Consider the following 24,242-nt stretch of genomic DNA (forward strand, 5'->3'; position numbering starts at 1 on the left):
CTCAAAATGTATGACAATCAACAAGATCCCTAAAAATAGGTTTGGAAACCTCATGTCAGGTATTGAACTTAAAAAATGTGGTCCTTTGTGCTTTTTTCACTTTGAAAAATATTCTGTATGAAGAACATACAGGATAGTATGGGGGGGCTTAGTTCTTCATACTAATGTGCTGTACAATAGCAGTTAGAAATTTAGCAGACTGCAGAGCTAGATACTGAACATACAATCTTGAAACAATGACCTGGCCCCAGATGTTTACAATGCAAGATTCAGATCCTACAATGAACTTGGTGTGGGCAACACACCTATGCCATAATGACTTCAGTGGAACTTCGCATGGGTATGGGGTCCCTTTTTTGGCAAGCTTATTGGAGGACTGGGTTTTAAATGCCTAACAATATCCTTCATGTCTGTTTTAGGCAACAGACCTTTAGTTTTGAATTTTGGAAGCTGCACCTGACCTTCATTTCTGTTGAAATTTGACGAGTTCAACAAGCTTGTCGAAGATTTCAACCCCATAGCAGATTTCCTTTTAATCTACATTGAAGAAGCTCATGCAACAGGTACAGTACAGAGAGCAACTTAAAACAACACAAAAAACATACAACTTAAAAGTTATCCCCTTTTCCAAGTACTACAACTGAACTGATGTTACATGGGCTAATGAATCCCTCTGAGGTTATAGCTGATACTACTTATAAAATTAGAATTTCAAGTCAAATCAGCTGCCATCTTTCACTGTAAACCTACTAGCGTTATATAAAGAAAATGTGAGTATGAAACTATAATGTTTTTCAGTATGACACTGTAACTTATAAGGGGTGGCTTCCAGTGAATCCAAGAGCAATGCCCCATGCTCACCCTAAGGATGTATATTAAACAGGAGCAGCAGAGCAATCATAAAAATGAACTTAGTACATTTTCATCTGATAACCTGGCAGCATTTTGCAAAGATGAGTATTACCATCATCCCTACATTCCAGATGAGGAAAAAGGTGTTTATAAATTACAGCCTGTTTTTAGAAGTCTCTGCTAATCATTCTGCTTAATATAGCATCCCGATTGCCCCGATTTTAAAAAGTTCTCAGGTTCAAGGACCCATTGATTAAAACAAAAACTGTAAGCACTCATGTTGTTTTGATTATCAGATTGTAAGCATCTCAAAATCGAGCGTACAAAAACTGAAGGACCCAAAATTGTGTGGACGCTGGTGGAAAAAATAGGGCTAAATAACACTTTCCACAGAGAGTTACTGGCATAGCTGGTTTGTCTCTTATTGTAAGCTTCCTTGAACCTTTGTTAGGGTGTAAATGTAATAAATAAAGAAATACGTAAGTAAATAAAATAAAGATTCCAAACTTTTGTGCCTTTACCTTCTGGAACAGAATGGCCAACCTCTGTCACAGGTGCCACAAGTGGCATGGGCACCCTCTATATGGCATGTGGCAGATCAGGGAGGGGACTTCCAGCACGGTGGCAGATAGTGCAGGGAGCAGAAGGAAGAGCAATAGATTGGTCTGAGGAAGGGGATCAGAGTGGCATCAGGGAAGGTTGTGGGGCTAATTTGTGGCACACCTGCCAAAAAGGTTGGTGCCCACCGTCTGGAACATGGACTTAAGTTTGGTGGAGGGTAGCCTTAGTGGCAGGGGACTTTTGCCATGCTCAGGAACATTTGCCCCGATTTGAGTGAGTCACAAGGCTTTATATGGAGTCACGGTGACACAGGAGCAGGACAGACTTAGATTTTAGCAGTTAAAATTCCACAAAGATCCTATGTGCACTGGGCATAATCCAGCCCAAGGACAGCTGGACTTTCTCTGCAACTCCAGCTCTGGGCTGCTGTAGGCCATGCTACAGCCGAGTATTTTAACTGTATCATAATGCAAGCACACGAGGGCACTGAATCAATGCTGCGTGGGCAATTTAATGTTGGCATTTCCTCACTTGCAAATATGTGGCTTTCCAACCTAATACTATTCTTTTAATGGAATACATTTTGCTTATAATGCTAGTTCTGTTTTACACACGCATAACAGATGAAAAATCCCCATTTATTTGCCGTTTTTGTTTTAGATGGATGGGCTTTCAAAAATAATATTGTTATTAAAAATCACCAAAACCTTGAAGATCGAAAAAGGGCTGCAGAGTTTCTTCTGAAAAAGAACCCCTTATGCCCAGTTGTTGTGGATACTATGGAAAACCTTAGCAGCTCAAAGTATGCTGCTCTGCCAGAAAGGCTTTACCTGCTTCGAGGAGGAAAGGTTGTTTATAAGGTAGTGAACTTTGAGCATGTTATACTGAAATTTTAATTTCTAAAATGCCCAGTGGCATATTTTATGAACAGAGGAATAATAGTTTTCATTATGTCCCATTTCTTCGTTAAGCGCCTTATTCACAGAAAATGATTAGCAACACACAGAATTGGCATGCTGTATATTTTTATAGAGTGTGTTTTGGTTCTGCCTAGAGATTTACTCTAGATGTTTTTAAAACCTGTTGAGCACAGGATTGGGAGCAAGCAAAACCTTCCTTTCCAATTCCATCTCTATTCTGACCTACGCATCTCTGAATTATATAGCATCTAAAATGCAAGTCTGCCCTGTCTTCTGCCTGACTTTTCCAATTAACATGACTACTTCTCTCTGTGCTTATCTTGTGGGCTGGCCCTAATCTCTGTGTATCAGTTTACCCAGCAGTAAAAGAAGCACTCTGAGGATGTCATTAACCCTTCTATTGTATTTCAAGATATTTAGTGTCTATTATTATCATCTGGTAACTGCAGACTATTCCTGTTCAAGTTCTATTTAATTTAAATTATCTTTAAAGGGGTTAAGGATATACATTCTATCTTTCTAGTCTCAGTATACAACTTTGAAGGGATAAGCTTAAAACTTCATTTATTATCTAAGAGATAGTCTCTGAAGTTTGTATCCAAGATTCTAGGTCCCATTTTCTGCTGTGGTGTTTCTGCTTGGTACAGCAGAAAGGGTGACTATCAGGCAGCCACTTATGACTCTCTAATTACCTACTCAGCTCTGACTATGAAGTTGCCAACTCTGAACTCAGTAGGGTGTCATCATCCTGGCAATAGATCTGAGGGATACTGTATGTTTTTATCTACTTTACAGGGTGGAGCAGGACCTTGGAATTATCACCCACAGGAAATACGGGCAATCCTGGAAAAACTCAAATAGGTGACCAAAACAGAAGTCACAAGAGTGAAGTGGTTCACTGAACAGCTTGTTATTGGTTAATTTAAAAAAAAATGTATGTGGAGTGGTTTACTTAAAACAGTACAGAAATTAGAAATTAAGATGAAAGCATTAACCCACCTAGAAACACAAGAAAATGAGAACTTGGTTAATCAGATAGTGAACTGCACCTTAATCAAAAATCAAATGGCTAACTAGGATGTACAGAAATAAAATCCTAATCTCACCAAAATCAATGGAATGGCTTCCACTGGACCAGACCCTAAAGCCACATCTACACTGCTTCAGGATAGCAACCTGGGAATGCCATACGGATGGACACCACATGCAGTGTGTATACCAGGGGTAGGCAACCTGGACCACAAGTGGTCCAGGCAGCCTCTGTCTGTGACAGAGCAGATTGGGAACAGGACACGAAGCACAGAAAGGGCAGGAAGCAGAAACCAGAGAAGTATATCAGGTAAGGAGCAGAAAATAGAGCAGCAGATTAGATGGGGAGCAGAGTAGGGAGCAGTGCAACAGATTAGGCACAGGAAGGAGATCAAAGTGGCACTTGGGGAGGGCGAAGTGCCAATTTGTGGCAGGCCTGCCAAAAAGGCTGGCCCCCACTACTGTATACTACTTTCATTTTCAAAGGTGGCACATTGCGAAATGAAGAAAGAACATGTAATTTTCATCAAGCAGTTTATAGTGTTAAGTGATAAGGCCATTTGTACAATGGCGCTCAACCTATAAACTGTATTTATTGGAGTGTGCGACTTAAAACACATGTCATTACTGCAGTCTATATTACTCTTTCAGAATATTGTCTATAATGTGATGTACATGGTATATGCACTGATGAATATTAGGAACCCTTATGGCTACATTGCTCTGTACAGTTTTTAAGAATTTTAATGAAGGAATAACTACAGGACATTATCGATTTCAATAGGATTTACACACAACTACAACTGTACAAAGTATATTGAAAATGTAAGGGGCAAATACTAATGTATTCTGCTGCCAATATATTAAGATAATTATTCATCATCACAGGGACAGCAATGACCCAATGTGTTATAACTAGAAGGTGACATACTCTGTGAAACTGGAAACAATAAAAGAAGTGATAGATGAAAGTTGTACAAAATAACTGGCGGGAAGAGGTAGTATTGCATTAACATGGAAAATATTTGCATACATACTGATCTTCATTTAAACACTATTTTTATTTATATGCAATTTTTTCTTAACGTTCATTTACCTATTTAATATTTACCTTAAAATTTACCAAAAGATTCATGAATTAAACATTTTGTATTAATGTATGTCAGCCTTGGTTCTATTAATATTTGTTTATGATAGTCATGGCATAAAGCACAGGCAGCTATGACTTGATCTGAGAAAATATTTAGAGAGCCAATGCATTGAACAGAATGATTAAAATATAACCATTTATGTGGCTTCAGCTTCCTTTTTTCCCCCTTTTATTTCAAAGCATCAGTAAGAAGTTACATTCGACCTCATTTCTTACGTAAGATTTTTGACCTGAACAGGTGTGTATAAACTACAGAATTTTAGAAGGACTTCTGTTAGTGTGGGTGTCTGGTGCCTCGAGTCAGAGGGGGCATGTCCCCCCCTGACACCAGTCAGTGACCCCGGGGGAGGTGAGTTGTCTGCCGGCAACAAATCTCACTTGTCATGAAAGTGGCCATGCCACTTCTGGAAGTCCCATGGCCACTTCCACAAGCAGTGCGGCTGCTTTTGCTGGCGGCCCCGCTCCCCGGCCGGCACTTGCAGGGGTAGGCACTGGTGCTCCCACTTGCTCCCCTGTCGGCCAGTTAAACAGGGAGCGCAGCCTGGCTAGCCCTGTGCACCCCCTACGCATTGCCACTGTCTGTTAGGTTTGGGAGAAGGCCACATTTTCTCTGTTGAACTCACAGTGAGTGGGAGGGAAACATTTAACAGAAAATGAAATATGCAATTGCATTTTAAAATATACAATCTGGTTTAAATAACATTTTAATTTCACCATACAGGCTTCCATAAATAAAGCCTCATAATGCTTGTGCATTACCGGTTAAGTAAAAAGTAGTTCTTCAGTGTTTGCAGTCTGTATTGCAAAACTAGATATACATTACCAGAGTTGACAGCAGAATTGCACTGCACATTAAACTGCTAGGAAAAAAAACCAATCCATATTCTCAGCATCCATTTTAGTGTAATAATTTAATAATATTCTGTATGCTACAAGTAGGTATACACAGGTTATTACACAACATGTTTTCAGGTAATGATTCAAACTGGGGTTTACATGTCTTCTGCCATGCCATCTACCATCACCCTATGCACTGACACAAAGTGATCAAAGCCCGATTTGATGATGAATCGCAAGTAGGTAGCTTGGCAATCAGGAAACTAAGGGGAAGGGGAAAAAAAAGTATTTAGCAGTATCAGCATCATTAGCAAAAACATGTAAACTAGTAGTGCCTAACCTTTTCGGCCTGCAGACTAGATATGCGGTGCATGGTTTGTCCACAGGCTAGATCTGGTCTGTGGGCCTGTGTGGCAAGGCTGGAAACAAGTTGGGAGGCTGCCCAAGGCCCAGACAGAACCCAGTGCACTGTCTTGCCACTCTCTATTCAAGTCTTCAGACACCAGCACCTTAAGGACTGTGTTCAGGGCCTCTGACCTCCCCTACAGTCACACCCATGCCTTGCAGGTGTTACCACTCGTTACCACTGCGGAGCTATTTGCCCTACTCATGTTATGGCCCTTCAGGCCTCAGAGGCCACGTAGGAGCCTCAGCCTTCTTGGCCTTGGTTCCTTTCATCTAGCTGGGTTATTGTACCTTAGGCCTGCTACTTGGGACCTTGGCTTCTGGGCTCAGCCCTCTAGGCTGTCACCAATTTGGCTTGTATATGGTCCTGGCAGGGCCTGTGCTCCTGTGCTTCTCCTGTCCCCAGTATCCCTGCCCCTTAATGGGATTCAGAGCTCATTGTACCCCAAGGCACCCTACCATGTGGCCTCTTCTCCCTTTTTGTATGCCTGGTCCTCCAATCTAACTACAGTAAAAGCTGCCTTAACCGGCACCTTACATGCCGGCATGCTCTATTAATCAGCATGCCAGCTTGTAAGGTAAAAGTGAAACCAGAAGTGCCCACCATGGCACTTCCATTTTGGCCGAGCCCCCGTGGCCTGGGGCAAAGCAGCCTGCGCTGTCGAGCCCCCATGGCCTGGGGCATAGCAGTCTGCATGGGGCCTGCTTCCCTGTCCCTTGGGGGAGGGGTGGTGATGCCCCAGACATGGTGGGAAAAGTGGTGGCCCAAACAGGCAAAGACACCTGTTTGGGCCTCTCAGTTAACCAGCACATTTTGTTATCCAGCACCCCCCATCCCCCATGGGTGCCGGATAATAAAGCTTTTGCTGCATAACATAAAAGCAGGTTATTGCCTTAACTAAAACATCCCTGCTCTGGGTAAGCGAACATCAAAAAAAGAAAAAGGGAAGCTGTCACTTTAATAAAACCATTCCCATTCTGGGTAACAAAAAAAAGGGTAATAAATGTAGCTATTGCTTTAAATAAAGCCCTTCCCTCACTCTGGGTAAATGCCAGAGCCATTCTCCCTGAATTCTCACCACTCTGCTTATGGTGTCCAGGCTCCTGCAAGGCTTCTTGAACAGCTGCTCTCTCCTCCAAGCGCTCAGCTTCTGGCAAGGGCAGCCCTACCTCCAAGGTGTTCCCCTTATCTATCCACAGGGTGCTCCTTATCTGAGACAGGCAAGTCCCCAGCTCACACAAGTGCTTGCCATTAGGTCTTCTCCGGTGCTGCTTAGGTCTGCACCCTTATTTCAACAGCCTGTTTGCTTATGCAACAGACTAATCAGCAGTATTTTTCCCCTAACAGAAGCCTCTGGCTCCCTGTCACTGCCTGATTCAGCACGTGGTACTGGCCCCACTGGGGCCTGATGCAGCCATACTGAAACAGCCTGGCCAGGATGGATGCAACTGTATGGGGCCAAAGCCAAATGCAACCCCTCAGGAACAGCCCAGCCAAGGCCCAATCCAACTGGCTGGGAATGGCTTGGCCAGGACCCAACCCTACACAATTTCTGACTCTGGCCAGGCTGTTTCTGTGTAGCTGGATTGGACTTCAACTTGATCCAGCCATACAAGAACAGTGTTCAGTCCCTTTGTGCAGAGTCAGCCTGGCCAAGGCAATCCCGATGTGTGGGCAGTGGCAGTGTTAATTGCCACCGCTCCCACAGAATCAAATTTCTGGACAGGTGGGGAGACCCACAGGCCAAATTACATGGCTTCGTGGGCTGGATATGGCCTGCAAGCTAGGGATTAATAACCCCTGATGTAAACAATTAACATGTAGCAGAAGGGTCTAGAAATGTAGATGCGTTAATTTTCTACACCACATGTATAGAAATAATAGCTATCTGGATTTTTATACTGTGGTACACAAACACCTGCCAGGCGTGATGGCAGAGTGATTAAGACATCTTATTACAGGTCTAGAGGATGAGTCTGAGTGCTAATTAGAACTTGTGCCAAAGTCCACCCCCCGAGGACCCAGCTAGTCATTCAAACTGGGGAGTCAAAAAAGCAGTCTCCTATATCCAAGACCCTAAAAATTTAGTTTTGATTTAGTCTGCTTCAGTATGTCTTTGTCAAACTAGTCATCCTAATGCACATGGCATTAATGTTGTAGGTACTCACTGAAAATTCTTCCGTTTGAAGCTCCCCTTCTGAATAACAAAAATCTAAAAAATGAATTTTACAGAAAACAAGTAAGCAAGCATATATGCAGGTCTGTCACAAGTTTCGATTGGATTTGAGAGTTTGTAGGAGCTGAAGATTTGCAAGGCTTACTCTGGGTTTAAAAACCATTCTGAACAAGGTGATACAAGAGTTCAAGTTTAATAACAAAAACTAAGATTAATTAACAAAAATTAATTCAACGTTTTTAAAATGTCCTTAGGGAGATACAGAAACAACTCCCTTAACATAATGGATTATGTTTCATTATACCATTTAGATACGCTTTTGATTTTGAGTATGACAAATCTGTAGTATGACGTAACAATAAAGAATGTGTTGATTTTCCATTATGCCAAGTTTTTCACTTAATATCAAATGGAACCAACATAAAACCTACAAACAATTATGCATGAAGTATCTATTCAAAAGAGCAGGTCCAATGAAATCAATGGGATTGCTCCCAGGAGAAATTACTTACATAAATGACTGTGATTAGGTGCACGGTATACCAGGTTATACCATTTTGAAACAAAAGGTGGATTCCTATTTGTTCAAACAGCAAAGACTCTACAAGTCATCTAAACTTACATCAAATAAATACAAATTGTGAGAAACTAAAAAAAAAACCAAACCAGCCTCTGCCCCATCCCCAAATGCCTGAGTACAAAAAAGCATCAACCTTAATATTATCCTATTGCAGGTTCTGAGTCTCACAGAAAAGCTTTGACTAGAAAAGTGCTAACTATTCATTACTAAGTGGTATAGCAATAGGAAGACATAATTCCAAAAGGTTTTCATATACAATTTTTACTATGAATTTACAGCACTTTACTTCATTAAAAGTGACTGATTAAGTGTATCAGTAGAAATATACAATGAGAATCCTTTTCAATACATCATATTTTCTTACATTTTTTCCAAAAAACAGATGTTGAAAACTGGAGTGCAATTATATGGAAGAGGTACAATAAGAGCAGTTTCCATCACTTAGCAGGCAAAAGCCAAAGTAAGTCTACACTGATCTACAGGGAGTAGAAACTGCTTCTACTCAGTTACTTAATACAAGGAAATATGTGGTTTTCTTAACTCTGCCTTTCAAAAATAAGGTGCGTATCTTATTTTGGGGTACACTGCATGCAAGAAAATACAACATCACATACATTATGTAAACCTGATTCTGCTAAAGATGTAGAGAGAGAGCTTTAAGTGGATCATCAGATGCATAAAGATCAACACAATCCCTAGACAATCAGAGCTACTGCATATTTGGTTACTCACCTTTTTCAACACACTTCTCAAAATCTACTGGATCCTTAGATAAGCTTTTTTCAATCCTTATAGCCTGCACTGAAATATGTTTAAAAAAATTCAGTATAGGCTTAGCATAGAAGCTGACTTTGTATCATATTACTATTTTACAAACACCATCTCTTTAAATCTTCAAAGACTTTTACAAACATTAATCAATTAATCATACTATATCTGATATGGTAGGTAGGTAATGATCTACTCATTACCCTCAGGAAAACCAAAATTAAAATATAAATGATTGGTCTAAGATAAGCTAAAACTAGAGTTCCTACTGCCTTGTCTGAAGCCCAATTTTTCTGATTACAGAAATTTGAAAAAATGTAAACAAAGGAAACAGAACATCATTCCCTTAAACTAAAAATTAAAATCAATAAAGAAAATTATACATAAATTATTTATAGAACTTTTGGAAGCACATAATATATTATTAATAGTTACCATTAATAAGGTAAACAGATTGGTACATTAAGATTACATTAGCTAGGATAAAATTACAAAGGCTAAGTATCTTCAGGCCTTGGGGCATAAATAATTAGCAGCTCAAGTTTTCCTACTCCATGTATTCCATATATATATACACATCTGTATAGATAAAGGACTTAATCTGTCTGTCTGTCTGTCCGTGACGCTCTTGGTGGACGTGGCTCCCGGTGGGGCATGGCTCCAGCCAGTGCTGCGTCAAGAATGCCCATCGAGAATGATGGGTAGGGCATGGCTCCAGCGGAGTGGGCCAGGCAGAGCAGCCAGGCAGATGTGGGGGTGGTTAGATGCAGAGTGGCGGGAGAGGGGGGTGGTGCAGGGCTGGACGTGGAGCAGCAAGTGGGGAGGGTGCACAGTTAGACACAGATCTGGGGGGAGGGGAGGATGCACGGCGTGGCAGAGCTGGGTAGTGGGTGGCAGCGGCTGCCACCACATGCAAGCTTCCTCTGCCCCCACTCCTGGGAGGCGGCAGCAGCACAGAGCAGTAGATGGGGGTGCTCTGTCCCCACCTGCTCCTCCCCACCCCCTGTCATTCTGGATGGGTAATTTGCTAGTCATAACATAATGCACAATGGTCACTGGTATTGAGAGGTTTCATCTTTTTCTGATATGTCCAAAGAACATGCAAAATTTTAGAGTTAAATGACTATAGGTTGGCTCACTTCTCAGCTTGTGAAGTAGGCACAGAATATGACACTATTGCGAACATTAAAATATTAATGTGCACTGTATTCTTACCTAAGTAACACAGGATCGTGAGTTTGTTGAATCTTACACATTTATGGAAGCTGATAATGAATTCCTGCGGAAACATTCCTGTTGTTGTCCAAAACGTTTCTGAATTTCTGTTGTTAAAAAAAAAATACAAGTTTTATTTAAAATATTAAGATATATTTACAAAATACTGGTATCTGCAAAGTAATTTATATTTTTTGTTTTAAAAAATCACAGCTACAGATCCAATACAACATCCATGATCACTACATTTTCTTTCTCCTATGAATATCTTTTGGTTCCTATACTTGATCTGAGCCTTCAAGAGGCCGAGAAGCGATAACTCTCAAGTGTGTTCATCATACTTGGTCTAATAAAAGATAACACAGCAACCCAAAGAACCTTGCCTGCCTTTATCACAGAACATTTGCAAATACCTGAATCTGATTTCTCATTGGCCACTCTATTCTAAAGTTGGAGTTTCAAGGGCCATCATATAGAGACCCTGTTTAGATTAATTTTGTCAGTATTCTTTTTGCAGAAAGAATCATAAAGTAGTAGGGTAGGAAGGGACCTCTGGAGGTACAACTCCCTGCTCAAGGCAGGATTTTTCCTAAACCATCCCAGTCAAATGCCTGTCATAGTTGCAAATTTCTTTCTTCAGACGTTTTTCCATTGCATTCCATGAAAATCACAAATATGTCTACTGCTGTGAGGTAATGCATGCCATATATCACAGTTGATCTGCCTACTATCTAAATAGTCAGCTGTAGGTTATAACTATCATGAATGTTGCAGCAGCCAGGCCTTGCAAATGCAGGTGCCTAGAACTTGTTCTAACTACTCAACATTAGGCCTGATTTTGCTAAGATTTGCACATATGTTTAATTTCATGCACTGTCCATAACCTTCTGTTAAAGTTTTAAATATGTACCATATGAAAGGAAAGAAATCCCACAAAGAGATCAGCAGGAAATAGAGAATTAAACTCTACTTCCAGTTAGGTTTATCATTTACTGGCACTTTAAACAAAAGGGAAGTGGCAACTAAGGGCCGTATAGGGCCATATAGTGTTTTCAGAATGCATGCATGGATTTACTTCAGTTAATGAACAGCACCCTACAACCTCAGACACTATTTCAGTTGGTAGGGTCAGAAGGGACCTAAGCAGGTCATCAAGTCCGACCCCCTGCCATGGGCAGGAAAGAATGCTGGGGTCAAACAACCCCGGCAAAGTGATTATCTTAGGAGCCAGCACCACTTCCCTTGGAAGCTGATTCCAGATCCTAGCTGCCCAGTTTTAAGTACTTTGAAAAACCCCTTTTCAGGAATGATTGTGTTCTGGGAGTCAACTGGGGTCACATACAGTGAAAGAGGCTATAATCCATAGGACGGACATCTATCTCATTCGTTGCAGAAGTTTGACAATTTTATTAGTGAATGAAGCAAAGGACTGCAGAAAAAGAAAAGTCACATGATGAATGGTTAAGGCAGTTGAATGCTGCACAGTCTCCTGTGTGATGCTGAGTACATCACTACAACAAAACTTTTTAAAAATTGTTAGTATCTGTGTGCTTATTTTCTGGGTGCCCTACTTGAGCATCCTTATACTGAGCATGCACATCTGCACCAAGTGCTATCAAATGCTAAGTATTTTGAAAAATCAGACCCTTGGGGTTTCAACCTAGGCATCCACAATCAGAAGAGACTTTTGAACTTAATCATTCTGTGCATCTGTTCCCCACCTGTAAAATGGGGGTAATTACCTGACCTCCCTGTGGTGTTCTGAAAACAAAGTATTACTTGTGAAGCACTCAGATACTATAGTAACGAACATCACAGAAAAGCTTAGGAAAAGAATAACTCTGCCTTCATAGCATGTTTTAAATTGTGTACAGTAAATAAAACATAGAGTCCCACACTCAGCAATGGAAGTGTACACAAGCATCTCATTAAACACTGTCTATTCCACATGCTGATTAAGCCATGGAAACATAATTAAGCCCCACCTTCATCTCTGTGCACAAAGGAGTCAAATTAAGGATACCCAGAGAACCTTAATTCTGGAATTTTAAAGCTTCTGAATGCTTGGCTTTATCTTAATATTATTTTATTGTAATGTGTATGTGTACATGTATAATATATACAGGGGTATAGGTTATAGCCATGTTGGTTCATTTAAACCTGAAAGCTGGCTTGCTAAGAATTTTTCCAACTACTTGAGATGGTCTAACAAAAGGTATCAGATTTACCCAAAGAGCCTTGTCTGTACACTATACATTGTGATATAAAATCCAGTGACAGAATAAGGCATGTCTGTGACACAAAAGCAGTTGATGCAACCACTTTCACCTACGCTGAGCTAAACAGCAACACTTACCCATCAATGATGTTTTCAGGGGGATATTTTTCATCGCTTGATGTGGCTAAGATAACTTCAGCTCCTTCAGAACTCAGACACGGGTCTGTTAATTTCATCCTGTCTCACTGATCTGCATGAGATTTAGAAACAAATCAAAGGCTGTTGGACTATGGCTGAACAGGAGGGTCACAGAGTTGCCTAGCAGCCAGTTCAGTCCCTAACAGGAATGCAGAGCAGGGCGTGGATCACACTCTTAGGAGAGCCACTTGGGCTCTGTTTTCAACAGCTCGGACTCGACAGCTGGTATTTCGTGAGTTACAATCAAAACGGTCCCCACACGCTGCTCTGCTGCCGGCAAATGGTTCCTCTTCTGAAACAAGCACAGCTGCTCATCGTTCATAGTCTGTTCTTTGTAAGCGTGTTCAGAAAGGCTTTTGATGTGCTTCAAGCACATACTCTTTTTAACCTATAGGTACATTCTTTTTTAAATATGTCCCTATCTCAGGCCAAATCCAATAGCCATAATTAAGCTGGCATCCTCCCTGTAAATCCCAGGCCTAAAAGCCTGAAAGTTCAGATTATGCTTGACCTACAAATATTGAAGAAAATATTTTTGAAAGCCCGAGTATGTACTGCAGTGCAGCCAAATCAGCCACAGCCTTTATATTACTGCAAGGTTTTCTAAAGATCCTCTTGCGTAAACATCTCAGCTGCCTTCCAAATTCATTGTCAGACTTTGTTATTTACTATTTTGACTGCCATTTCCCCTTCAGCGTTGTCAGCGTCCCGGTTTCTCTCCCCTGTTGGCAATAACAGGCCCTAAACCTGCAAAGCAGTGTGGCTGCACAACAGCGGGAGAGATCTTTGCCAACATCATATTACCACAGGAGCCGCAATGCAATAAAAGTAGTTAAAAAAAAAAAAAGTGTATGTGGTTTGGGGCTGAACACCAGCTTGCGAAGTACTCTGTGAAACTGGAAACAGCGGAAGAAATAATTGAGAGTTATACAGATGACTGGCAGGAGAGCTATAGCACTGCAGGGACGTGGAAAACCCTTGCAGACAAGCGATCGCTAGCGACACGCCATCGCCAGAAGTCGTGCATGCAAGCCATCGCCACAAGTATTTCTATTTCCATGCCATTTTCCAAACATTCATTTACACGGACGACAAAAGGTTCAAGACCAAAACACCAGGCCTTCAACCGAGTCAGCCTCGGTGCTCTCCGCACGCGACCGTGGCTCGGTCCCAGGACAGCACCGTGCTTGCCGGTAGCCCCTCGCTTCGAGGGTGGCCTGTCCTGAACGGAAAACCGCCGCGGGGCAACCTCGGTGGCCACCCGAGCACCCTCCCCGGCTCCTGGGCGAACTTTTATCGTGGGGGCCCCCTTTTCCTCAGAGACAGTCATCATGATTTTTACCACTTTCGGGCCCCGCGCGTGTTGGGTCGCGGGGCCTGGCGTGGGAGACTGGCGGCTCCCGCAGAGGAGCGCTGCCTCGGGGCCGGGGGCGCTGCTGAGGGAGGCGGAGCCGGGGGGGAGGAGGCCTCCTGGTCGCCATCCTCCTCCTCCTCCTCCCGCCATGTCGGCGGGGCCGCCCAAGGGCTTCTCGGTGGAGCTGCGGCTGAGCGGGGAGGACGAGGGCGCGCGGCGGCGGCAGCGCTCGGGGCCCTTCGTCTTCACCTACACGGCCGAGGGCAGCCTGCGCTACTCGGCCAAGCCGCTCTTCGGCCTGGCGCTGGCCTACGTGGCGGCGCGCGTGGAGTGGCTCGACTCGCTCGTCGGCTTCCCCGAGCCTGTGGCCGAACAGCTCTTCGCGGCCGCCGAGGCCCGGCGCAAGTTCGCGGAGCCCGGCGCCGGCCTGCGCGCCCTGCGCACCTTCACGCGCGCCTACGGCGCCCGCGTCCTGCGCGCCCTCTGCCTGCGCGGCAGGTGGGCTCGGGCCTGCGGGGTTGGCTTCTCCCGGGAGACCCGCGGAGTGCGCCCTCGCCCGGCGCGGGGCCGGGTCCCTGGGAGCCCCCGGGGTGGGGGCGCGGCGGCCCGACACGGGCGGCAGAGCGGCGCGTGGGAGCGCTGAGTGCACCCGTCGGCGCCGGGCCGGGCCCTGCCCGAAAGCCTGCGATTCACCACAGGTTTTGCTGAGGGGAAACTGTTGGTTTTAGGGCATTTGTGCCCGAAAAGCGTGGATTAAGGATTTTTTTTTTTTTGCAAGGGAAGCCTGTGTTGGTTTTGGGGTGTTTGTGCCCGAAAGTTTGCAATTAAAGATTTTTTTTTCAAGGAAAACCGGTATTGGTTTTAGGGAGCTTGTACCCGAAAGCTTGCAATTTAAAGAAAAACATGTTTTGGTCCAGGGTGTTTGTGCCCAAAAGCTTCAATTAAGGAAATGTTTTTGCGAGGGAAACTTGTATTGATCTAGGGTGTTTGTGCCCCAAAGCTTGCAATTAAAGACAGTTTTTTTGTGAGGGAAACCTGTGCTGGTCTAGGGTGTTTGTGCCCTAAAGCTTGTGATTAAAGAAATGTTTTTGCAAAGATCTTGTTGGTCTAATAAAAGATATCCCCTCTGTCCACAAGCGCTTATAGGACTTGAATTCAAGGCTTTGTTTCATTAACCATTCTCCTGTCTCTTGCCCCCCACCCCCCAAAAAAGCATAGGTGCATTTCTATTATTTCGGTCTCATTTTATGGGTACCAGATTCTTTGGCCCGCTCTGCTGCTCCTTGTAGAGTAAATGCTAGCATAGAGGGCATTGTATGCTCATTTCTTGGAGGTATCATTTAATCTGGGGTTGTGCTGTTTACCTATGACACTCTGGCTCACACAAGGTTTAATTCTTGGGCCTGTGATGCAGAAACGTAGCTCAGGTAATCTTTCAAATCTGCATTACTCCATTTTGCAACCTCAACTGAAGGATTAGGTGAATGGTTCTGTTTTTAACAAAACTCATTATAATTAAATAGTACTTGTATAGTAAGGGCCTTTAAAAACTAATCCTCACAGTATTCATGTGAAGTATAAGTTAAATTTAAAAAGTACAGTGGTAGCCAGACAGATAAGACCCTTTTTTCCATAACATGGGTCCTAGAGCACGTGGCATCTGTCTTTAAACAAAAATCAGTTAACTCTAGCTGAGCTGGGGTTCAGCTATAACAGTTTTATTGCTGGTCTACTCATGAGTTAGGTTTTAAAAGGGGAAGGAGAGCTGCTGTGGTAGGGAGTTTGACTCCCCCCTAGGTAAGGCTTCTACATGGTCACAAAACATCAGACATGGCAAGTAAAGATGCTGGAATTAGGTTAATCCCAGCTAGAGAAACTTGTTATTCAGGAACAGCCACTTTGGAAATGCATTAAGCGAAATCAAAAAAGGACACATTTATTTTGGAGTAAGTGTCCATACGTAGAGTTTCAGAAGTAGCTATTACACTTGAAAGATATGCTCCATCTTATTCTGTTACAAAGTTTATGTGCAAATGAGACCCTAATAGTGGTCTCTACAAATTATTTCATAGAATTTCATAGACATTAGGGTGGAAGAGACCTCGAGAGATCATCGAGTCCAGCCCCCTGCCCAAAGGGCAGGAAGTCAGCAGGGGTCGTAGGATGCCAGCATGATAAGCAAATTTGAAGGTCTGTTTATCAGTTATATAGCAGGTACTTCTGGAATCAAAGCAGAGGCTTAGCGCTGTGAAAGCATGTGTGCTCTGCATGGTTTCAGCAGGGGTGACCAAGGTACAGCTCACAGCTGTCATCTGGCCTGTGGCACTTCCCATGGGCCTGGAAATTTGACAGTGTGGCAAGCGGTGGCAGCGTTAATTGGCACAGCTCTCAGAGCTGCAGCAGTCGATGCTGCTGCGTTTCATCCCATCATGAGATTTCTGGGCCACAGATCTAGAGTGCAGAGCTGCGTCATCTGACCCATGGGGCTGGAAATTTGGCGGTAGGAAGAGCAGCAGCTATTGGGGCTCTGAGAGCCATGGCAATTAACGCTGCTGCTGCCAATTCTAGCCCTGTGGGCCACGTGAGTCAGGCACCGGTGGGCTACAGCATGGCTAGGTAATGAAAACAGATTGCTTGTTTTGGGTGTTTTCCACTTGCAGAACAGCCTGGCTGCTTGTGTTGCACCAGGCAGCGTTCAGAGTACTTGGCGCTTTGTAGGACTGTTATATTTAATGCACCTAAATGTTGATTACTTTTTTTCTTTTCAGATACCTGGTTATTTCTGAAAAACTTGAAGAAATTAAATCTTTCAGAGAACTGACGTGCTTGGATCTTTCCTGCTGCAAACTTGGAGATGAACATGAATTGCTAGAACATCTCACCAAGGAAGCTCTATCCAGGTACCAGTTTAGTAACATATGTAACCAATGGCAGCATTGGTTTTCTGGTCACTAGGGGATTCAGAGTCATCCTGCATGTCCTTTAAAAGAAAGAAATTAGTGGGGTTTCTAATTGTTCATAAAAATTGTTTGGCGGGGGGACACCCATCAGAACTAATCACATGCAAACTATCATTCAAAGCATATATTTAACATTAAAGGTAATTCTTTAGTTTTGTAAGAGTAGAAATAAAAGTATTCTGCTGGCCAACAGATAGACCAGTTGGTTTTATATTTCATTTTCTGTTCATAGCCTTAAGTACTGCAAACCTTAGTGCTTCCAACAGTTACAGATTTATCCTGTTAAATATTATTTTCCTGGGAGAGAAACCATTATCAAAATAATGTTAAATATATCAGCAGGTAAGTATGCTGTATGCCAGCATGAGATGTTCCTAATTTTTGCACTGTATTTCCTAAAAATGATATATAACTACTAAAATTAGAAATTTATGTAACTTTCTCAGGTAAACTAATCACTTAATTCTGTTTAATTAATAATTGTTGCTACTTAAAACTTCCACACAAGTTATTCAAGATCTTGTTTTTGAGGATGCAATGGAAGTATGCCTCTAGATCTTTGTGGGTTTTGTTTTTTTCTAGTGTGCAGTACCTCCTTTTACATTTAAGAAGCATCCCCACAATCTTCTACTAGTTGTCTTTTCTTATTTGTCAAGCAAAGATTTTTCTTCCCTAATTTTGAATGGAGTTGAAATTGGCAAGACTAGTTATGTTTCATAACGTCAATTTATAGAGAACCTTACGGCCTGTGTCAAGAAATCTTTGTGTTCCAATATTGCCTGTGTCAGCAGAACTCTGGAAATAGTGTGTTAGGTAACGGTTTCTGCTGAGCCAGCAATGGGAACATAACACTTGTTAGCCTTACCAGAAGAGGCTTTTTTTTGTTCAGTGGTCCTTTTAATATCACTAAAGAAATGACATTGATGGGATGATTGGAAAAAAATTCTGAGTTTGTACATTAAAATCTAACAGTTTTCTTAAGAAGTCCTAGGTAATAACTTTCTATTTTTCATCTCAGTGTAACAAGGCTCCTCCTGAAGGATAACTGTTTATCCGATGCAGGCCTTCGCAAAATGACAGCACCAGTACGAGTAATGAAAAGGGGACTTGAAAATCTTTCTGTGCTAGATTTGTCTTGTAAGTGTGCCAAAGTGTCTCGTGGTTTAAGTATAGAAACAAGCCATGCTCCTTCTGATCTAGCTAACTCCTCCTATTTATGACCGAAAGGATATAATGAAACAAAATGAACCCCTAAATCAGAAGGGGTTAAGCAAGGCCTTTTGTTAACATCTGCTAGAAACCACAGATTGAACCTGCAGTCCCATCCAAATAACATTAAATTAATGGAATTTTACCAGTGAAGTCAGTAGGAGAGTAAAGTTTCTATCTGATATAAATGCAAGACTTGAATATCTGTGCAGTCTAGCTTGGGACTTGAATTAGCCATTCCTTTTCCTGCTTACATGCATTTTTGAGAGACTTCAACCTTAACTATATGGAAGTGACTTGTCACTGAATTCCTAATCTGGGGGTAGTGAAGGACACCAAGATTGAATGAGAATCCCCATGAGGAGATTGGGGTGGGGAGAGAGTAGAGGTGGGAAACGTGGATGGGATGAGGAGGAACTACTGGAGGGGGTTGGTTGGAAAGAGAAGCAGAAAGGAAGAAGACTCAGGGGGTCTTTAGGACTGACTGGGCAGGAAGCATCAAGCAGCAAATCTAGAACTTGCTTGGGTTTAGGAGAACAGGATTGGGGACAGGAGTGAGTAGAGAGGACAGAGAAACAAGGGGAATGGGCATAAAAGTGTGTCCACTAGAGCTTCCTCCCCACCCCAGCCTACACTGGAACCCCAGATACCTGAGTGTCACCTTTCATCTGTTGTCAAATCTGTAAATTCCAGTGACCAAACATCCCACCCTCTGCAGTTCTAGTTCAGGTAGAGGGTGACTGCCTCTTGCTGGTATCAGTTCCTCCATTAACTCGGATAGCAGAGGTCTATGCAGTAACCATAAAGATTCCAGCCAAGTTGATAACTCATGTGAGTGTCAGTGCGATGCCACATGAGGAAATTGATCTTTTTAATCAGTTTGCCTTTTTTAAAACCTTGTAAGTTGCACACAAAAAGCCACATTAGAAAGCACTTAGTGTCAAGTTCACAAATATTAGAGAATACCAGAATTAAGGCTACATGAGCCACCTTAATTAGCCCCTTAGTCACATGCATTGTGCCATCTTTAACTGAAGGATTACCTGTTTGTCTCGTGAGAGGACAGACCAGTTCTAAGCATGCACTGGGTTTTTATAGTGAAGGGGGGTTTTTATCTGCAGGACCCCACCTTCATTTGTTACAGGGTATATTCAAGAGATTGTTATGGGGAGGGGAAGGGGAAAAAGATGGTGTCATGGTTAAGGCACTTGAATGCTGCCCAGGATAGCTGGATTTTATTCCTGCTTCTTCCACATATGATGCTGGGTAAGTTATTTATACTAATTTTCTTCATAGGAAATGTTTGATTGTGAGTTCTCTATTTTCTTCTGACTTGAGACCTGGAGGTGTGATTTACAGAAGCTCTTTGAGCTGCAACTGAAGTCAGTGGAAGTTTGCTTTGAAGATGCATAATGTTGTAGACTGTTAGGATCCTATTTTTTTCAAAAAACATGATTTACACCCCTAATCTCAAATCAGGCAATCAGAATTAGTGTGTACTTTTAACTGTAATCACTGTTTTTCAAATTTTCCATCTATAAAGGAAATGATTTAGCTTTTCTAGGTGTATGCAACTCACAGGAGTGTTGTGAAAATACACTTTTTCAGCAAATATTCGGTACTCATCAAAAAGTAGTATGTGAGTGTATACACGTGGGGCTGGATTTTAAGGTTTCTCAAGAACATTCATTCTGGTATTTCCTAAATTCTGAGTGCTCGGCTTCACAAATTTAGGAGTATTTTTTTAATACAGCTTTTTGGTGGGATACTTATCAGCTCTACTTTTTATATTTGTACATATACACACTCAAACTAATTTGGCCCAATTTAAGCTGTTTTGAATGAAAATTGTATTTTGATCTGAAGAGAAAAAATAAGTCAGGTTCAAGAAACTTTTAAAATCTGGAGGGTATAAAATACAATTGGGCTGAAAATCACTTGAAAATTGTTTACTGTTGGAATAACTGGCTGGTTACCTATGACACGTGTCTTTTCCGAGACCCACATCTGATTGTTTTAAGAATCTATTTTGAAGAACAAATTTCTACTGTCATGCAATTTAGCCTAATTTGTTTTTTTTTCTTTATAGGTAACCCTAAAATCACTGATGTAGGAATTGGGTATCTTCTTTCCTTCAGGAAGTTGAATTGCTTGGACATATCTGGAACAGGTCTCAAGGTAAAACCAAGCTTGTACTTGAGTCCGTTACAAATATATGACTAAGTACTCCTCTACACAGTCTGCTTGTTTCTATTTTTACTAGGACGTTAAGGCAGTTGTTCAGAGGATCCAGGCACAGCTGGGTCTTGTCCATTCAAAAGTACCACTGAAAGAATTTGATCATAGTACCTGCAAAACAGAGGGATGGGCAGAGCAGGTATGTTGTTTATTAGTTTGTCAGCCAAAATAACTGTGCACTTAGTTCACTCTCAAGCTGCTGCATATCTCAGAGAGGTCTTGATTGTCATGTAGCGTGTATTTGTGAGAACACAGATGTTGTGAACTGCATAAAGAATATGTTTTGTATTCTTACATGCCAGAAGTAGCCTCCCAAAGACTGTACTCAAGATTCCTGGGAACCTAGACCAGGAATTTATTTTACATAATAAATCAGATTGCAGCTTTTCTCAGTTTCATAATAATGAACTCAGGTATATGTCCGGCTCATGTCTAAGCCATGCAGAGTTTACAGAATAAGTTTCCTCTCCCTATCTGTCCATAGGGCCAAATACAGTGGACACCTATTAGGCTGAGCTCCATAAAAAACCTCATGTAGACAGGCAGTGTTGACCCCCTCTTAACCAGCATCCAAGTGGTTAAAACGCTCACCTTGGGTATTGGAGACAGAATAGAAGGCTTTTCTTTTTCTGAAGAGATTTGAACCTGTATCCCTCACCTCTGGGGTGAGCATTCCAGCCACCAGACTGTGGGCTGTTCTGGCCTGAAGCACCCTCAGTTCCTCTTATTGAAAGTGTTATACTCCACACAGAATAATTAAACATTAAATGGTACCAGAGAGGCATTAGCCCACTGGTTACAGTGCACTCACCTGCAAGAGGGAAAACATTGATTCCACTCCCTGCTCCAGTGACTACTTAAGGAGTTTGTGTGGGTGTGCAGCTTGGTACCAAATACCACATTATACAAGAGAAATTATTTTTCTCAGTTGGTTGTTCTGTGTCCAGCTTCTAAACTGTTCTCCACTTCAGACTGCTTTCATTTAAAATCACAATTTAGCACCTGTTTCTGCGCCCCTTTTCTAGTGTATAAGGAGGATCAGTGTAATGGGGTACATCTCAAATGCACACTAGCTGTGCCAGCACCGAGCTTCACATGGACTAACTTGCATCATACTTCTTGGCTTGGAGTTTCATGCTGGTGTGAGTAGGTCCTTCTGGTACCTGAGCTAGCTTGGAGATCTCTGCACCACTTTGCAGAGTGGAGTGTAGACTCTTACTGAATGTGTGACAGCTCGGCTTGTTTCCTGCTTCTTTTGCTTCATATCAAACGGGGATTCTGTTGCAGTAAGGCAGTATTCAGAAGAACTGTGAAAGGGAATATGTTGTCTACGTTGCTAACATTTAAAGGATTTACAGAAAAACTAGTTGTTCCTGTAAAAGTCACTTGAGTTTGGTATTGAGTCACTGAAAATGTTAAAAAACAAGGGATGAAGTTTTGCTGATGCACTTGGCTGCCTTTCTATACGTTTCTTGTAAGAAGCATTTTATTCATTCTTCTTTTCTTTCAGACCATTTTGCAGTGGGAACAGTTGGTCATGGAAGCCATCAAGCCGAAAAAAAACTTGCAGTGCAGAAGAGCAGCTAGGCATTTCTGTATGTAACTTTGTGAAACCCTGCAGCTATAGCTACTATTCAAAGTCTGGTAAAACCAATGGAAACAAACTGAAGCGTGTATTAAGATAAGCTTGTTTGCTAACTGAACCAAAAAAAATTACAAAATTTCATACTGTAAGGATTTTGCTTAAGTGAATTTAAACATTGGAAATGTTTAAAAAATGTTGGAGATTTCTTTCTCTTTGTGAATCAAAGCATTTCAGATTCAACATGAATTCTCAGATTGTTTGGGTTGAGGTATACATGTAACTTGAGCAGATTTTTACCTGGCTTTAAATACACATGTATTGTTTTTTCTTCTAGATGGAAAGAGATGCAGAGTAGAAGAACAAGTCGCATGCACTTTGGTGGAGGGGGAAACAAAAGCAACTGGAAACCTGCAGTTCTATAAGGAGAAAACACAAAACTGCCATCCCCCTTTGTTAAAAAAGGAGGCTGCAGTTAGCCATGAATTGAAGAAAAATAAAAAGAGAGTTTTGGCTGAACAAGAGACAGAACGGACCTCAAAGCACATGTGCCTCACCATGGAAGACTGGGACTTGCTGAATAGCTATTGATTCAGAAAGACTTTGCTTTCTTCACTGTTATATCAAACTGGATTCTCACATGGAGAAAGGAGACTGACGTTATCCAGATGATCTGCTCACAGTGGCATGGCAGCAAATTACCTTCTGCCCACAGTACAGGAGGGTGGCACCAGAGTGAAGGAGGAGGGACAATGGGAATTCTAATGTATATTTTCAATACATAATAATTTTTCAAATAAATATGTTGTTGTCATCCTTAAATAGTGCTGGAGACATGGATAACATCTAGAAGGAATTCATCGGCACTTGTTAGCTAAACTGCCTGAGCACCCCAGTAGCAGGTGACTAGTCTTCTCCACTGCCTCTGTTCTTCCATTTAGCAATCTCCTGGCAATTGTAGTAACAGTAGTCAAAACTGAAATTGGCTTGAGTTGAGAGAGACTAGTTTGCTTGGTCCTGCTGGTGATGTGGTGTCACACAACTGAGCCTGAATTCATCAGGATGATAGTAGTTGTGACTAATTTGTATGTTTAAAATGTCTCGTGACTTCTCACAGTGCTCTATAAATACTCCAAATCTTGTTATTTTAGTGGTGGTACTTAAATCTCAATTGTACACTTGTATCTAAAGTATTCTGGAGGAACCCAATAACAAAGAAAGGCTGATACTAGAACAACAGATGATAAGAATGAGAGGGATGCTCCTGGCACACATTCACTTCATGGCATGATGGGATCTGTTCCCTGATCCCAGTATGTGCATGGTAGGATGCATGATTTTGGGATCGGATCCAATCCCAGTCATACCATTAGTACTTGCCAGTGCAGGGGGAGCCCAGTAACCAGGTGCAGTCCCAGGGTTAGGACTGATGATTGTGGGTCCAAGCTGCATCCAGTACAAGAGCCCTGCCATACAGCCTGATGCAGTAACCTGGCCACACCTTCAACTAAAGGCATGATAGTTTTGTGGGTGGCTTCTACTACACATTTTATGGAATCATTTTGTGGCTTATTCCCTATTTTAATACCCTAAACTGTATGGTTGTGCAGCTGGGTTACTACTGAACTGGTTAATCATGTCTTAAGCATAATACCTGCTAGGGGCCATAAAAATTAGCAATCACTAAGTATCAGCTATTTCAGAATTACAATAAAAATGCAATATCTTTTATTAAAATATTACTTTAGCTAACTTGCCATCTCTCTCCCATATTTCAACTTTTCATTTAGAAAGCTTGTCTCAAGATCAAACTTTAACTCTAAAATTGTAACTGCTGAAAAGCAGAATTAATGGCCATTATAAACCAATTACATTTTCCTCTTCTCAACCTTTTTGTGGCTTGCAACATGTTTAAGCATGTATACCCTGGATATAGATGAGTAGTGTTTATCCCAGTCTAAAAATGGCTTTATTGGGAAACGTTTGTGG

The 24,242-nt window shown here is 42.0% G+C and overlaps 3 protein-coding genes across 5 annotated transcripts in view; 2 read left to right on the forward strand and 1 right to left on the reverse strand.

Moving 5' to 3' along the window:
• The window catches only part of DIO1 (iodothyronine deiodinase 1), a 7,151-nt gene extending 2,505 nt beyond the window's left edge, over positions 1–4,646 (forward strand). The window contains exons 2-4 of one of the 2 annotated variants that reach the window (XM_019531466.1): positions 420–563; positions 2,074–2,273; positions 3,129–4,646. In XM_019531466.1, coding sequence (XP_019387011.1) covers positions 420–563; positions 2,074–2,273; positions 3,129–3,194 — 410 coding nt within the window. In that variant the 3' untranslated portion in view covers positions 3,195–4,646. The remainder of the gene's footprint in view (positions 1–419; positions 564–2,073; positions 2,274–3,128) is intronic. The other variant, XM_019531467.1, reaches the window with a different exon arrangement.
• Positions 4,647–5,408: 762 nt separating this feature from the next.
• Positions 5,409–13,475, reverse strand: HSPB11 (heat shock protein family B (small) member 11). Its single transcript, XM_019531469.1, has 5 exons — positions 12,851–13,475; positions 10,495–10,601; positions 9,244–9,312; positions 7,924–7,967; positions 5,409–5,612 (listed from the first exon to the last, which is right to left on the reverse strand). Exons 1-5 carry the CDS (start codon positions 12,946–12,948, stop codon positions 5,505–5,507), a joined length of 426 nt encoding a protein of 141 aa, XP_019387014.1. The 5' UTR covers positions 12,949–13,475; the 3' UTR covers positions 5,409–5,504.
• LRRC42 (leucine rich repeat containing 42) lies at positions 5,800–23,072 on the forward strand. Of its 2 annotated transcripts, XM_019531460.1 has the most exons (8): positions 5,800–6,220; positions 14,426–14,762; positions 17,033–17,164; positions 18,243–18,361; positions 20,523–20,611; positions 20,697–20,810; positions 22,182–22,266; positions 22,591–23,072. In XM_019531460.1, the coding sequence occupies exons 1-8, from the start codon at positions 5,959–5,961 to the stop codon at positions 22,842–22,844; spliced, it is 1,392 nt and encodes a 463-aa protein (XP_019387005.1). In that variant the 5' UTR covers positions 5,800–5,958; the 3' UTR covers positions 22,845–23,072. The 2 variants fall into 2 exon arrangements, with proteins under 2 accessions (XP_019387005.1, XP_019387004.1); XM_019531459.1 differs by lacking the exon at positions 5,800–6,220 and having other exon boundaries at positions 14,394–14,762.
• Positions 23,073–24,242: the final 1,170 nt, after the last annotated feature.

Source organism: Crocodylus porosus, unplaced genomic scaffold, assembly GCF_001723895.1.
Source record: "Crocodylus porosus isolate Cpor-Errol unplaced genomic scaffold, CroPor_comp1, whole genome shotgun sequence".
NCBI classification, from domain to species: Eukaryota; Metazoa; Chordata; order Crocodylia; family Crocodylidae; genus Crocodylus; species Crocodylus porosus.

Excerpts from the sequence above, each read along its gene's own strand:
- LRRC42 (XM_019531460.1), top strand. The coding sequence starts at position 5,959 with ATGTTATGGCCCTTCAGGCCTCAGAGGCCACGTAGGAGCCTCAGCCTT. Across the intron at positions 17,165-18,242 it reads ACCAAGGAAGCTCTATCCAG|TGTAACAAGGCTCCTCCTGA; the intron begins GTACCAGTTTAG and ends TTTTCATCTCAG. Across the intron at positions 20,811-22,181 it reads CAGAGGGATGGGCAGAGCAG|ACCATTTTGCAGTGGGAACA; the intron begins GTATGTTGTTTA and ends CTTTTCTTTCAG.
- HSPB11 (XM_019531469.1), bottom strand. The coding sequence starts at position 12,948 with ATGAAATTAACAGACCCGTGTCTGAGTTCTGAAGGAGCTGAAGTTATC. Across the intron at positions 10,602-12,850 it reads CCTGAAAACATCATTGATGG|AAATTCAGAAACGTTTTGGA; the intron begins GTAAGTGTTGCT and ends TTTTAACAACAG. Across the intron at positions 5,613-7,923 it reads TTCAAACGGAAGAATTTTCA|TTTCCTGATTGCCAAGCTAC; the intron begins GTGAGTACCTAC and ends CCTTCCCCTTAG.